A 14,598-nucleotide genomic window follows, 5' to 3' on the forward strand; every position below is an offset into this window, starting at 1 on the left:
AAAGCAACATTTTCAAATTTTTCAAGATCCTGTAAATAATGAGTTATTCTTATATATTGTTCGGCATCAAATGGAGAATCCTGAATTTTTTAAAGTACTTATATGGAAACGATACTTAAAAATAGTTTGAGGCAAAAATGTCGCCTTTGGAAAAAGTAAAGTGATCATTACTCACTCAAGTCTTTATTTATCGGTTATTCATCAGTTTTAGAAACCTTTGTTTGTGATTTTGCTCTTGCATATTTAATAACTCTGTGATTTTAAAAGTGATTAGTGGCATTTTGTTTTTCATTATTTGTGACAAATTTTATAAATAATAGAAGCATTCGTTTTTCATAACAAGTTTATTTAAAATTCAAAGTAAAAAAATGAGATAAATAATATTTACAGGAATAAATATACATTTCTCAAAATATCTGCATTATTTATGCATGTAGTTTAGTTAATGTTGATGCTGATTTTATTTTATATTTTTATTTAATGTTATGTTGATAATGTTTTTATTTTACCTCATGCTTATGCTGATTTTGCTTAATGCATTTATATTTTTCATTATTTGTTTCAAATTTCATAAATAATAGAAACATTCATTTTTGATGACAAGTTTATTTAAAATTCAAAGTAAAAAATGATATAAATAATATTTACAAGAATAAATATACATTTCTCAAAATATCGACGTTATTTATATTGTTTTTTAATAAGCTTGTAGTAGAATCCTTTTTTATTCACAAGTTCTTTGTGAGTTCCAATTTCTACGACTTTTCCGTGGTCAATCACAGCTATACAATCAGCTCCTTGGACTGTAGATAATCTATGGGCTATAACAATGCAAGTTCTTCCTTCACGTGCTTTATCAAGAGCTAGTTGAACAATCTAAACAGAAACAATTGTACAGAATGTATCATAAAAATAGAATCAACAATAACAAATTTACAACGAAAAATATTCGAATTTTTTTCCTTTATTTTTATTCATTTTATTCAAGTGCAAAAAGCCGAAAGTCTGGGATTCAGAAAACCTGAAAATGTAAATGAAAAGAGGCGACTACAAAGCATTCTGCACGATTTTAAATTTATTTAATAAATGTATTAATGCTTAAAGATTCCTTCTAATCTTACAGAAAAATAAAATATGGTTTTAACAGAAAAATAAGACGAATGGTTATTTTAATACTAATTTTATTGCAGAGCATATTTGAAATTTAACAGCATAGTAAACAACCATTTCGTAAGACGCAAAAGAAGAAATTTTAATAATTGGCAAACCAAGATTGAGGAATCAGCGTTGCAATAATTACTACAAGTGAAGCAAGATGGGAAAAGGATAGTACATTCATCCGAAGAGCCAATTATTTGCAAATACTAGTTTTTAACACGCGGTGTTGCGTAACCACCACACTTATTATATATTTTAAGAATCCAATTCAAAGTTTAAAAAAAAAGCCTCATAAATTAATATTTTAGTGAGAAGAAAAGGCAAAAACATTGTCTAAATCTGACGAATCATTGGATTAATCATAGTTTAGTGAATGATGATGGCAAGATAGAAAACATTAAAACATGTTTGATTGCTGAAGGAAACTAAAAGTGATTATTAGAAACCTTTCATATTTCCTCTCAGCAATTTTATTTGCTATTATATCAAGAATCTAGCCTTTCTCAATAGCAATTCATCAGATTTTCATCGCCTTTTTAAGTTTTTACTAATTAAAGTATTAATTCACTACCACCAGTATGTATAGTTTTCGACCGCGCTTTTGTACCCCTCTTAAATTACCCCTCTTAATTTCGTATTACAAAAATACATAGTAATAGTGGTAATTGTGTAACACTCAGTATATTTAGAATTTAACGAGAAACAATAAATTCTTAAAGTAAGCACATCGCAGTATTGGTAAAACAATTGAGCCAGCTGACAAAGTTGTAAAATGATACAAAAAAAAAAATGTAGAATGTACATGATACAAAGTTGTAAAATGTACATGATACAAAATCCATAATTTCCAATTTATAAGGAAAAAAAAATTTCTTGTTGCTTTGGTACTTCTTCCTTGTATTTACCCTACATCTCTTTGTCACATTTTTAGACGAATTTGTACTAAAAAAGAGGGTAACTTTGCTTTGAAAGGAATCTTTTCAACTCAGTTTAAATGGAAGTAACATTTTTAAACTGAAGTGACCTTATATAAATACCAATCAATCTCTTTACGCATCGACTCTCGGTGAATTTGAATGTTTGAAATATATTAATTCTTTTAATATATGTCTTTAAACTAATTCAGACTTTGAACTATTTCAGTATATTGAAAATATGATTCAAAATTTCTCACCTTTTCACTTTCAGTATCTAAAGCTGATGTTGCTTCATCAAGCAATAGTATCTTTGGATTCCTAACTATAGCACGTGCTATAGCTACACGTTGCTTTTGTCCACCAGACAGTTGTGTTCCTCTTTCTCCCACCATTGTCTGATATCCCTGTTTGGAATTAATTATCGATATCAATATTTGTATCATACACAGATTTTATAAGTAAAAAAAGTTTTAGATAATGCAAATTTACTAACCAAAGGCAGACCTATTATGAATTCATGAACATTAGCAATTCGAGCAGCATTTTCAATTTCAACTTGACTGACTTTATCTTCAATTCCATAAACTATGTTATCTCGTATTGAACAATTAAACAAAGTTGGCTCTTGACTTACTAATGACATTTGACTTCGGAGGTATTTCAGATTTATAGTCTTGATATCAAAATCATCTACTAACTGAAATAGTTAATTAATTAAGATAAGTATAAATATAATTACTTAAAAGGTATGAATAAAAATTAATGTTTAGATCTACATGCTTTAAAAATTCTTTTAGTGCAACCATCTAATTTTTTTGACTCACGAATGTAGAATATTTATGCAGACAACTAAATTGCAGGAAAGATTTTGGAGAATATAGCTAACATTTATAATGAAGCGTTTGATTGTTTTAAAGTTATGATGAAATCCTATACAAAGTATACAGGGTGCAATGTACACGTCTCTCTAAAAATGTATTTTTAGAATCCTTATAAAAAGTATTCCCTTTCGAAATTGCAAAATGATACCTAGGTGAGAAAAAAAAACAAAAGAGCTACAATAATCTGTCGAAAACTTTGAAATGTTCACATTTCAACTAATTCCTGTTTCCTCTGGTAATTAAAGCAGTTTGAGGTTTTCAGTCCCAGCTTCGTCAGTAGTGATTCGTTGGACTTTGTACGCAATTTTTCCCTTCTCGTAAATATTGATTCGCGGCCCTTAACGCCTATACTTTCACTTCAATTTTGATAAAGGTTCTAAAAACCAATATTAAAGGTTGACATTAAGGAACACCCTGTATAATATATTTCGGGGTAGAAATAGTATGCTATGTTATGTTTAGCTAAGTTTCAGCTCCTGTGTTTCAAATAAGCTTTCTGTATAGTTATTTAATACTATATTCAACATTGATGTTTAAAGCGCTATAAATACAAGGAAAATAAAATGTTTATTTTTAAACAAATACTATATTTTCGATTGTATGAGTAGTCAATTTTTTTAATTTTTGAAAATAACAAAATTTATTCTATATAAATGTATGATATCGAAATTCCGTCAACTTAAAGAGAAAGAAGAAGAAAAAAATCGAAAGTTTTTTCATTATCATTGCTAGTTTATTAAAAAATTATTTATATCTTATATATCATTAAAACATAATTTAAAACATATATCAAATTCAAGAGGAAAAAATGTGTTTTTTATTGCACGATTATAAGTAAAGTATAAAACATGAAGGTACTACAGTTTTCTGTACAATATTAAACATGAGTAAAAAAAAGCAATCTACAAACGGCATTTAAATAAATTGGAAGCTTGGTTTCATGAAACAGTTTGTAAAGTCTGAATAAATTACGAAAGAAAAAAAATTAACCTTACCACTTTCCCTGTTTCCGGGTCATAAAATCGCTCCAAAAGAGATATGAGTGTACTTTTTCCACAGCCGCTAGTTCCAACTAAAGCAAGAGTTTGTCCAGGTTCAACAGTTAAATTTATACCACGAAGAATAAGAATATTTTTTCGACTTGGATAACGAAAGAAAACATCTTTAAATGTAACCTTCCCTTTAATTTCCTAAAAACAAATCATATAAATGAGTTACAATATTCATAGGCGTTAACCATTGTTATTTTAAAATTTTTGTCTTATAGTATAATAGAGAAATATTAATTCTACACGTTTCTGACCAGTAGCTCGTTAACTCACCTTTTTATGCCCAACCATTGTTGACCAATGACGAGTCAGATCGTCATTGCACTTGCAATGTCAAGTTAACTCGTCCTCGGTCAACAAGTTAACTCGTCCTCGGTTTGGACATGAAATCATTATTCAGAATGTTTTACTTTACTTACATATTTAATTACGAAATAAGAGCCGGTGACAAGACATAGTTTTTGTGTAAAATTGTCAATTAACAAAGTCTTAATTATCAGAAGTTTCTGAAAAAAATTTAGTTTTCTCAATATTTGCTTAAGATAATACTATTTTTTGTTTAGTTTTCCACAACAGCTCTACAATGTTAGATATTTTTATGCATGATATTGTACAAGGTATCCTCAATAATATCACACCGCCAAATTTAAACCATATCATCGCACAAATTAAACCATTTTATCTCATCATTTCAAATTAAACATCTTGTGCATGTCACATTAGGGTTCAAATTGAACAGAATCATGGTTCAATCAACATATTATTTATAATTTTGCACGGTGTTATGATTCTAGGTAGAGATATTGTGGTTCACATTTGCGCCAATTTTTCTGAAATGCAAAATTCATTTACTTTATTTGTTTTTATAGTTTTTATTACGTCAAACAACATATTGTTTTGAACGAAATTTTAGTTTACTCAAGTTTGATCTTTTAAATAATAAGTTAAGTTAATAAAACTTCCAATCATTAAAAATTCAAAGTCTAACTCAGTATTTAATTTTTAAATATGGATAAAACATGTTAAAGGAAATTGAAACTGACTTTGTTTATATCTAGTTGCACTACTAGAAATTATACTTAAATTATTTTCAGTATTGAGAATATTATACTAAGTAAATTCATCGTAATTATTATATAACTGCATTATAATTTCATTGAATTAGGTGCTATAGTTTTCGTAATGCATATTTTAGTTTCTGTTTTGAAATATTTTCCCAATTATTTTTATTTCGAAGTTTTATTAATATTTATTTTTTTAATTTCTTTCAGATGAAATGCTGATTTTAAAAATTGATTTAGCAAATATTTTGTATTTCTCATAACAATATTTAAGAAATGTTTTAAATCAAAAGAAAAAGAAGCAGTCAATTAATTTATTATTTATAAAAAATTTACTTCAACCTAATAATACACAAAATAGACTTACAGGTTTTATTCCTCCTTTGCTACTACTGTCAATTGATGGTTCCATATTTATCAAATTGAATATGAGTCCCGCAGATAATTTTGCCTTCGCATAATCAGGTAGGTAAGAAGACCATTGTCCTACCGAAACGGCACTGAAAGCCATGGCGAAAAATACTCTAAAAGAAAGGAAAATATTGCTTGTAATTTCATTATTTTTCATTATTTCCCATTCCTTATTCCCTCTCGTTATTTTTAAAGATTAAAAAATGAATGAATACAGCCCTTAAAATTATACAGAGCTCGTATAAAAATAATATTACTACTGTCAATTGATAGTTCCATATTTATCAAATTGAATATGAGTCCCGCAGATAATTTTGCCTTCGCATAATCAGGTAGGTAAGAAGACCATTGTCCTACCGAAACGGCACTAAAAGCCATGGCGAAAAATACTCTAAAAGAAAGGAAAATATTGCTCGTAATTTCATTATTTTTCATTATTTCCCCTTCCTCATTCCCTCTCGTTATTTTTAAAGAATAAAAAATGAATGAATACAACCCTTAAAATTATACAGAGCTCGTAAAAAAATAATATTGAATATTCGTTTAACGATAACTTTTCAAGACGTTTGGTAAAGAGGAATTTTCAATGAAATTGCATTTATCAAAAATATTTCGAATATTTAGTGTTTGTTCTGTTTAGTGTCCAGATAAGCTATTATTGAGTCCACTTTAATGTTTCTATTTTAGTTTTTCTTCAGCCTTTCTGCTTAAATGTAGAGAGAAATGCAAAGAAAAATGCATGGCAGAAATTGGTGGGAGGTAATAAGCACGAAAATTAAAATGGCGAAAAATTAAAAAAAGACCATGGTCTTTTTCTTCCCCTTTTATGAAGATTTAGTGAAGGTGAAGATTTAATATACATTTTTACAAGTATGTTCCTCTTAACAAGATGATTCAATGCTGTAAATAAGCTTTCTGTAATAAATGATCATTTAAAAAAGATAGTAAGGGTAAATATTAAAGCTTAAGGGAAATCATTTGAAAGTCTTAAAGTTTCATCATGCATTGCCAAAAATGAGAAAGAAGTTAAAATACTATTACAAAAATGGTTTACAGTGAAATGACAAGGTGGTTTTCATATGGGTGCTAGTTAATTACATTACCATAAATACGACTAGAAGGTGTTTATACACCACGCATTGAACAAAATGCTTATTTATAAAACAAAATACAAAATAATTTAAAAAAATACTATGAATTGAAGTTAGAAAATTAGATGCATTTTATGAGATTTCATAATTAAAGAAGACTTTATACACAGGTACGTACAGAATACTGAATAATAACAATTTTGCTATTGCTCTGAAAACAAACAGAGAGCAAAATTCGACGGAATTAAATATGTATAAAACTAACTTATGTATACATGTATACATATGTATAAAACCATTTTGAGCATAGATTTAATTAAAGAAAATTATAGAAAAAAATTGATTCCATTATTACCTGTATACATCCACAGCTACCATGTCATTTCTAGCTACTAAAAATGCTCCCAATCGAAACGCTGCTGCATAGGTGAAAAACATTATTGCTTGTGACATTGCAAAGGCTAAGGCATAAACTTTGGCATTTTTCTTATTTTCCCTGAAAAATAAGATTTACTTTAAGAATATATTTTTTTGCAAAGTATCGATGTAATTGAGGGTTAAAAATGATGAGTAAAACAGAATTAATACAATATCAATCTTGTATTATACACGACGGAAAAAATTCTGGTAAAGTTACCGTACTGTATGGTAATGACATTTCTGGTAAAAACTACATAACTTTGGTAAATAAAAACAAAATATATAGTATTTTTTGTTCATTTGATAATTTTTCCATTTATGTGGTAATGGTTTACCGGAAAACCTGTTTTTAAAATTATCATTCTTATTACTATACACTTAATAAAAAATACAAACCAAAAAAGTAAATTTAACCGAATAAATAGTTTTTAAGCCGTGCTCTAATTATCACGACATTTATTTAATTTTTTTAGATATTGTTAAACCATGCATTATTGCTAATTTTACCAAAATAGTTACCAAAGTACTTCTGTAAAAATTACTGAGCTTTTATATGCTTCCATAGAGCAAGAAACATGGTAAATTTTACCATATTCTAATAGTTTAGACTGTGCCTTTTTACCTGATGTGTAACACAGGGATTAAAATAAGATACTCACATAAATGGGATTAAAAGATGGCCCACATATCTTTCATAAAACGTTTCTTCGAGCGTAAGACTTTGGACTGTTTTTATATTTTCAACTGTTTCACATGCAACCTAAAATTAATGCAAAATTATACGAAAACAGTTTACTTTGTTTCTAAAAACTTCAGTTTTAAATCTGTATAATTTAAAAGAAGTATTTGTAAAAAAGCAATATCAACGTATTAGATATTCATAAAAAGACTTCTTTTTAAATTAAAATCTTAAAAAAATGCAATTTTTCGAATAAAAAGAATTTATGAAAAATGTATTCAAGCCATCATTTCTATGTAGAAAGATTTTAGGATAATTTATGCTTGAATAAATTTTATTTTATTGCTTCCTTTTTTTTACTTGAAATATTTCCTTTGTATATTCATATTTAGGTGAACCACAAATTACTTATCTGTAACACAGTTAAAAATATGTATTGTATGTTTAGCTTGATGAGTAGTCATCAGAAAGTGTAAGAGTTTGTTGAAACTATCAATGAACGTCCGAGTTTTGTCTAAAAAAATTGCGTCCCATTAGAAAGAGTTTAACAACTTCTTAAAAGAATGGTTCCATTTTTTATAAAAGTGTAAAATTTTGAAATTAATTTAAATTTGTTTGCACATTATGTATTTTTTCTTTAAGTTGTATGAAGTAAAGTTTTAAAAATAAACTGTAAAAAAATTCGGTAAAGTCATGCATACTTTCTAGAAACATTCCAGACTTTCATGGGTTCCCATTAAACTCTTGAAGAAAGCAAGTTTCCTTGATATATAGTGGAGTATCGCTTATACGACGCCGAAGGGACCACCGAAAAACGTTGTATAAACGATATCGTCGTATAATCGATTTTTACATCTAAAACTGAAACTAACTCTGTTTTCAGTTAATTTCAATGTTTAGCGTGTTGATTTACATAAATTTCTAAATTAGACAAAGCAAAACAAGTAAATAACCAAAGAAGAAAAATTGCAGTGAGCAATTTGAATGTATGTTACCTTTAATTATATTTTCCTGCTATTAGTCTCTACAATGCTTTGAATAGCGAGTTGAACTTACTGCTTTCTATGATGCAATTTTAGATTTCTAATCACTGCCAAATCTAATGGCTGAAGAGCACTTGTGCAATTTGCAGGAAGAACGAGAGCTTTTACATTTTCCAAAATAATTAGTATCGATGGGTGCGCTGGACATTGGTCGATGAATAGCAAAATGTTTCGTTTTTGCCTCTTCATAGCATTGTCTAGTTTTTCAGTCATCTAGTAAAAATTACGGTCGTCATCCAAGCATTCCTGTTGGCACCCTTTTCTGTATCATTCATGTTGGCAAATTCCGCCCTTTTTTAAAATACTCAAGAAAAAATAAAAAATTATATAAACGTGAACAAAATCTAAAAACCAACGGATAACCGATTCTATTCGTCGTATAAAAGATGCTCCATATATATACATATATATATATATATATATATATATATATGATTATAAGAAACGTATAAAAATTTATTTATGTATTTATATGATAATTATTGTCTTGTCTTTAGATTGTAGTTAGATTATAAACTTACATCTCCAGCATCAGCCATTAGTTCTGCATCTCTTTTTTGGTTTCCTTTCATTGTTTTCATTTGAAGTGCACCACAGATTAGAAGAATTGGAATAGCTACAAGCAAGGCCAAAGCAAGTTTCCATCCAAAAATAAAAGCTATAGTTATACTTGCTGCTAAAGTTACAAGAGCAGAAATTACAGTTCCAATCCGGATTCCAGCAGCCTAAAATTTATCAATTTATTAAGTTATAATTTCCTACATAACTTTCAGATCTAATAAATAGAATTAATCAATCAATAAAAAAAAGATGTGTGGCATGAAATGAAATGCTATGGAATAATTAAAGCATGAGATAAACATTGAACACTTGAATTTGTTTTCTTGAGAAATTATAATAATTTTTGATTTAATCACTTTCGGTACTAAAAAAAAAGTTTTTTGTATTTAATTGAGCGGGTCTCATTTGAGATTGATCTTTATTTTTTGCAAAAAAATACTAAATTGCAGAAAAAATATCAAAGAATTGAGGGTTTTTTCAAACTTTCTTTAGTATTCAAACTTGTTTTGTGCTTGATATTTTATATATATATATATATAAATATANATTGATATATATATATATATATATATATACAGGGTTATACATAATTCCCTCCCGGGGGGAACTAGACTATCGCATTGATGTATGCCGTGTGACCAAGGGTTCACGTATAGAACACCTGTAATGTATGCAAGTGAAACTTGAATAGTTGCGGAATAATTTCATGTTTCTTTTTTTCATATTCGTATTCTTTTTTTTACTATAACACTTCGAAACCCCGGAAGGAATTATGAATAACCCTGTGTATACACAAAAAAACATTAGATAACATTAAAAGTTAAAAATAAATGAATAAATAAATGATAAACGAAAAGATGATTTAATCGGAATCTGTTCACTCTTTCAAGGATATGCTATTTACTCTGTTTTCAAAATAAATAAATAAATAATAACATTCCCCTGGTGCAGTGTGGTACACCGGTTAATACACAAGTCGTTCTTATTATTTTACTTTTTGATAAAACAGTGGTAAGTGATGTTGTCAGCAATAATTGTCCTTTATTTATTGAAGTTTAATAGCTTGTGAAACATTTCATTGAGCATTTATTAATTAAATGAGAACTAAAATTATGATAACCGCTTTATTAAGTCAAAAATCAGAGTAAATATTTTGAAACCTGTTTTTTAAAGAAAACAAAATTACAAAATTCACTAAAATATCTTTATTAAAGATTAAATTTTTATTATAACTTGAAAGACCCAATAATCGCAAAAGAGTTAAGGAAGTTAAATTTACACATAGGATATATTATACATAGGATATTAAAGAGTTATAAAATAGGTTAAACTGATTTTATTCCAAATATTTATAGGGTTCAAAATTTCAAAAGAATTTTTTGTAAGTCCAAAAATATATTTCTCTCAAATGGTTTTTATACGTTCGAGAATATATATGCTATTATGTTTTCTTAACAATGGCTCTGAATACTTACGCTTTTTATCATAGGCACATCAGTTGCAAGTCTGGTAGAAATTTTCCCTGATGTATGCCGACTATCATCAAACCAACCAATATTTTGTCGAATTATATTCGTAAAGGCCTTATATCTTAATTTCATAGTTAATTGTTCCCCAGCAAAAGAGTACCCTATAGCCTAAATAAAAAACTAAATTGATCAAATACAATTAACTTCATAAATGTAAGATTTAACACCAAATACACTTAAAAAATCTATTTACATAAAAAATCATATTCACATAAAAAAGTAATTATGAAAAAATTTCTATTTTTAGGTAAACGTTTAAGTTGCAAAGGAATTATACTTTTGGGATTATTGGAATTATACTTATTATAGACAGTTGAAAACAAAATAAAAGTTTATTACTTTTTATTTCAGTTATAAAATGGTAATATTTTATGCCAAACCGTTTTATAACAAAGCGTCTAGTGATCTTGTAAAAAAATGACGTTAATATTTTCTTTTTGTTTTTTATTGCATGCACTTTTATAAGGAGTTTCAACTAAAAGAGCTAAAAGCTAAATTAGTAGTGTGTTACACTCTACACGTTATAGAGGATATTATTTTAAAATATAATAAACATTTCATTTTTATTTATACATCTGGGAAAAAAATGTACGGAAAACAAGAGCGAAAATGTTACCACTCAAAAAAAGTATTTGAATGTTGAAATAAAAGCAACGACGTATAAAATTTTATTTAAATGAAAGGAAAGATAGATAAAACTTTTGTATTTTTTCAATTTTTACTTATTTAAATTGAAAAAAAAAGAGTAAGATTGGTGAAATAGGTTAAGGTTAAATCAGTTATATTTCTTCGGCAGTGAATCGTTTCCCTTACATTTTTTGAGCAGATAATATAATTTTAATGTATCGTAATTTATGTCGCGGGGTACTTATTTTCGAATAATTTTAATTTGGAAGAAACGTTTCTACAATTCTAATTCATATATTATATAAACAATAAAATGAGACGTTATAAAGTGTTTACAGCTGTTACTAACTCTTAGTCTATAATCAGTTTCTAATTATGTTTTTATTAATTCAATAGAAAGAAGAAAATTTTTAATCTCACTAAACAGATATATTTATTTCAGTTATTTTAAAGTAATTGAAAAAAAATAATATTTCAGCCTATTAAGAAAGTAAAAATTGTCTTTTTAGTATTGTCTGCATTTTTGACAATTAAGAAAATTAGTAGTTGTCACGAAGTTGGTTTCTTTTAGTGCACTCTTCCTTGATATTTTTTTAATAATTATCTCGCTTGCCTCTATCCAATTCTTAGCCTATTTTGGTGACAAATTTGGCGTGATAAATGATATAGAAATTTTCCCAATAAATAATACATATGTTTTCAACTTACTCTAAAAAAATGACCTAACATTGTTACAACTGCCAATACTAAAAACATCATGGACCAAAAGAATGCAGACTTCCTTAGAGCATTTCCCGTCAAGGTAAATGTCTAGAAAACAATAAGAAATACTTAAAATCAAATATATGTTACAGAATATAAAGAATTTATCTCAAAATATATAACTGACTCACTCTAAAAATTTCACTGTAAAAAATTGCATACGTGGGCATAACTACACCAGTCACAATTGAAGCTAGAGAACCGACAACAATTTCTTTCCACTCTTGCTTACTTTGCTTCAGAATCTGAAAGCCTGAAGGTATATCCACATTTTCCTGAAAATGGAATATGTATAATCATTTAACTAATTGTTCATGAAATCCTGCAGTCTTAGAAGTATAATTCTATTTATTTTACCTCCTTTACTTCACTTTCTAACCGACTAATCAGTCTATGACTTTCATGAATAGCTCTAGCAGCACTTGAGCGTTTTCTCCTCATTACAGGAATATCGAATTCAGCACCAACTTTAACATCTATAAAAGAGATACGTAATATTCCCCTGAGGGTTTATATAGTTGTTGTCATAACTATTTAAACTCTCAAAATTAAAAATGTACAAATAATAAAATGTAATGTTACTTTATCTAATAATTTTTTAATGAAGGGTCGTAATATTGAATGTTGCCTAGTTCAAACCAACATATAGTCCATTTTGGTTGACGGATATCCATGAAACTTGGATCATGGGAAAAAAATAACTGCAGTAAAAAAAATTCAATTCAAACTTTGATCATCAAGTTATAAAAAGAACGCGCTTATACGTAAAACACAAATTGAATGCAGAAAACTATATAATCATTGCACATTTTTGGTTTGTGCTTCATTTTTGTCGCCTTTGAGTATGCTTGAGTTTTTGTCGCCTTTGAGTATGCTTGAGTATGCATGCTTATATGCTCTAACATAAAGAGGGAATTGTATCTTCATTTAATGCAGTAACATGACGCTTTGTACTTGCATTCAATTTTATTTGGAAATAGCCTTTTTTTTTTATTGCAGCACTTCTCTAAGTCCCCAAAGTCTTCTCTAAGTCTTTCACCAAAAAGCTCTTATTACCAAAAATTACCTAATGAATTATTCAAATACCGTATATTTGGTTATACTAACCAGATTTGTGTTTTTTTAAATTTTTCTTAAACCCAGAAATGCCATTACCAGGCAGTACAGTAGTTTTACGAGAAATTCTCCATTAAATAATTTAAGTTAGTTTAAATAAGTATTACTATATCATAGAAGCATCTTCCATAGAAGCAGTCCCCAAAGTCTTCTCTAAGTCTTTCATCAAAAACTTCTCTTAGCCTTTTCAAATTTAGAGCCTGTCTCGCATGAGTCCTTTTATAAGATCTATCAAACATGGACATTCTTGCTGACAAAACTGACAGATTACTGTCATTTTGATTGAACAGTTTTAAAAGCAACGTTTGTTCATTCATACTGGCATATTGCAGAATGATTTTACGCTTTTTGGCAATGACTACTAACTTTTTAATACACTTTATCGTGTAATGATCTTTCTCGTACATTTAAAGCGCCACCGATAGGTCGAAAAAGGAACTACTTTGCAATGCAAATTTTTCTTCCCCTGTACTATAGAACGTATATGTCAAGTTCACCGTCAACCATAACTAACAAGAATTGCCTAAACAAGATAACTTTCATCATAATCACACTGAGAAGAAAATTAGGATCAAAATTACTACTTATGGTAAAAATTTGCTATGTTTATGACTCTAAAGAAATACCAAAATGCTCTGAAATTTTTATCGAAGCACTTTGGTTATGATTTTGGTAAAATTAACAAACAAATAGGATTTATAATATGTGATAAAATTTGGTAATTGTGGAAAAATTTAGTAATTTTATCATAATACCTTAGAGTATGGCATAAACACCATTTATTTGGTTAAATTTACTTTTCAATTTTGTATTTTTTACTAAATGTGGGGTAATAAAAACTGTAATTTCCGAAATCAGAATTTTCAATAAATCGTTATTATAAGAACCGGAAAATTACCAAATGAATTATTTAAATACCGTATATTTTCGTTATACTAACCAGATTTTTGCTTTTTTAAATTTTTCTCAAAACCAGAAATGCCACTACCAGGCAGTACAGTAATTTTACGAGAAATTCTCCATTAAATAATTTAAGTTAGTTTAAATAAGTATTACTATATCATAGAAGCATCTTCCGTCTCATGAAATAACGTGTTTTAGAAATGACTGTCTATTTTTAGAACTGTTGTTAGTTCGTAATATTTATTTCATAATGTAAATTCGATAAGCACTCTCTACATTAAATAAGAAAATTGTATGAGATGTCAATAAGAAGACAAACCACAGGTTTTTGAAAATGAAAAGCGTTTTTGATCCTACTTTACTTTAAGTATTTAAAAAGTTACATCACTA

At 27.8% G+C, this 14,598-nt stretch overlaps 1 protein-coding gene across 3 annotated transcripts in view; it reads right to left on the reverse strand.

Moving 5' to 3' along the window:
- Positions 1-586: 586 nt before the first annotated feature.
- The window catches only part of LOC139427037 (ATP-dependent translocase ABCB1-like), a 37,161-nt gene continuing 23,149 nt past the window's right edge, over positions 587-14,598 (reverse strand). For 2 of the 3 annotated variants that reach the window (XM_071187424.1, XM_071187423.1), the window contains exons 16-27: positions 12,547-12,665; positions 12,321-12,464; positions 12,136-12,237; positions 10,747-10,908; positions 9,232-9,435; positions 7,648-7,748; positions 6,924-7,064; positions 5,434-5,590; positions 3,952-4,146; positions 2,569-2,772; positions 2,333-2,479; positions 587-876 (exon numbers count right to left, since the gene is read on the reverse strand). In XM_071187424.1, coding sequence (XP_071043525.1) covers positions 682-876; positions 2,333-2,479; positions 2,569-2,772; positions 3,952-4,146; positions 5,434-5,590; positions 6,924-7,064; positions 7,648-7,748; positions 9,232-9,435; positions 10,747-10,908; positions 12,136-12,237; positions 12,321-12,464; positions 12,547-12,665 — 1,871 coding nt within the window. In that variant the 3' untranslated portion in view covers positions 587-681. Of the gene's footprint in view, positions 877-2,332; positions 2,480-2,568; positions 2,773-3,951; positions 4,147-5,433; positions 5,591-5,651; positions 5,869-6,923; positions 7,065-7,647; positions 7,749-9,231; positions 9,436-10,746; positions 10,909-12,135; positions 12,238-12,320; positions 12,465-12,546; positions 12,666-14,598 lie in introns of those variants that run through there. The other variant, XM_071187425.1, reaches the window with a different exon arrangement.

Source organism: Parasteatoda tepidariorum, chromosome X1 (assembly GCF_043381705.1).
Source record: "Parasteatoda tepidariorum isolate YZ-2023 chromosome X1, CAS_Ptep_4.0, whole genome shotgun sequence".
Taxonomy (NCBI): domain Eukaryota; kingdom Metazoa; phylum Arthropoda; class Arachnida; order Araneae; family Theridiidae; genus Parasteatoda; species Parasteatoda tepidariorum.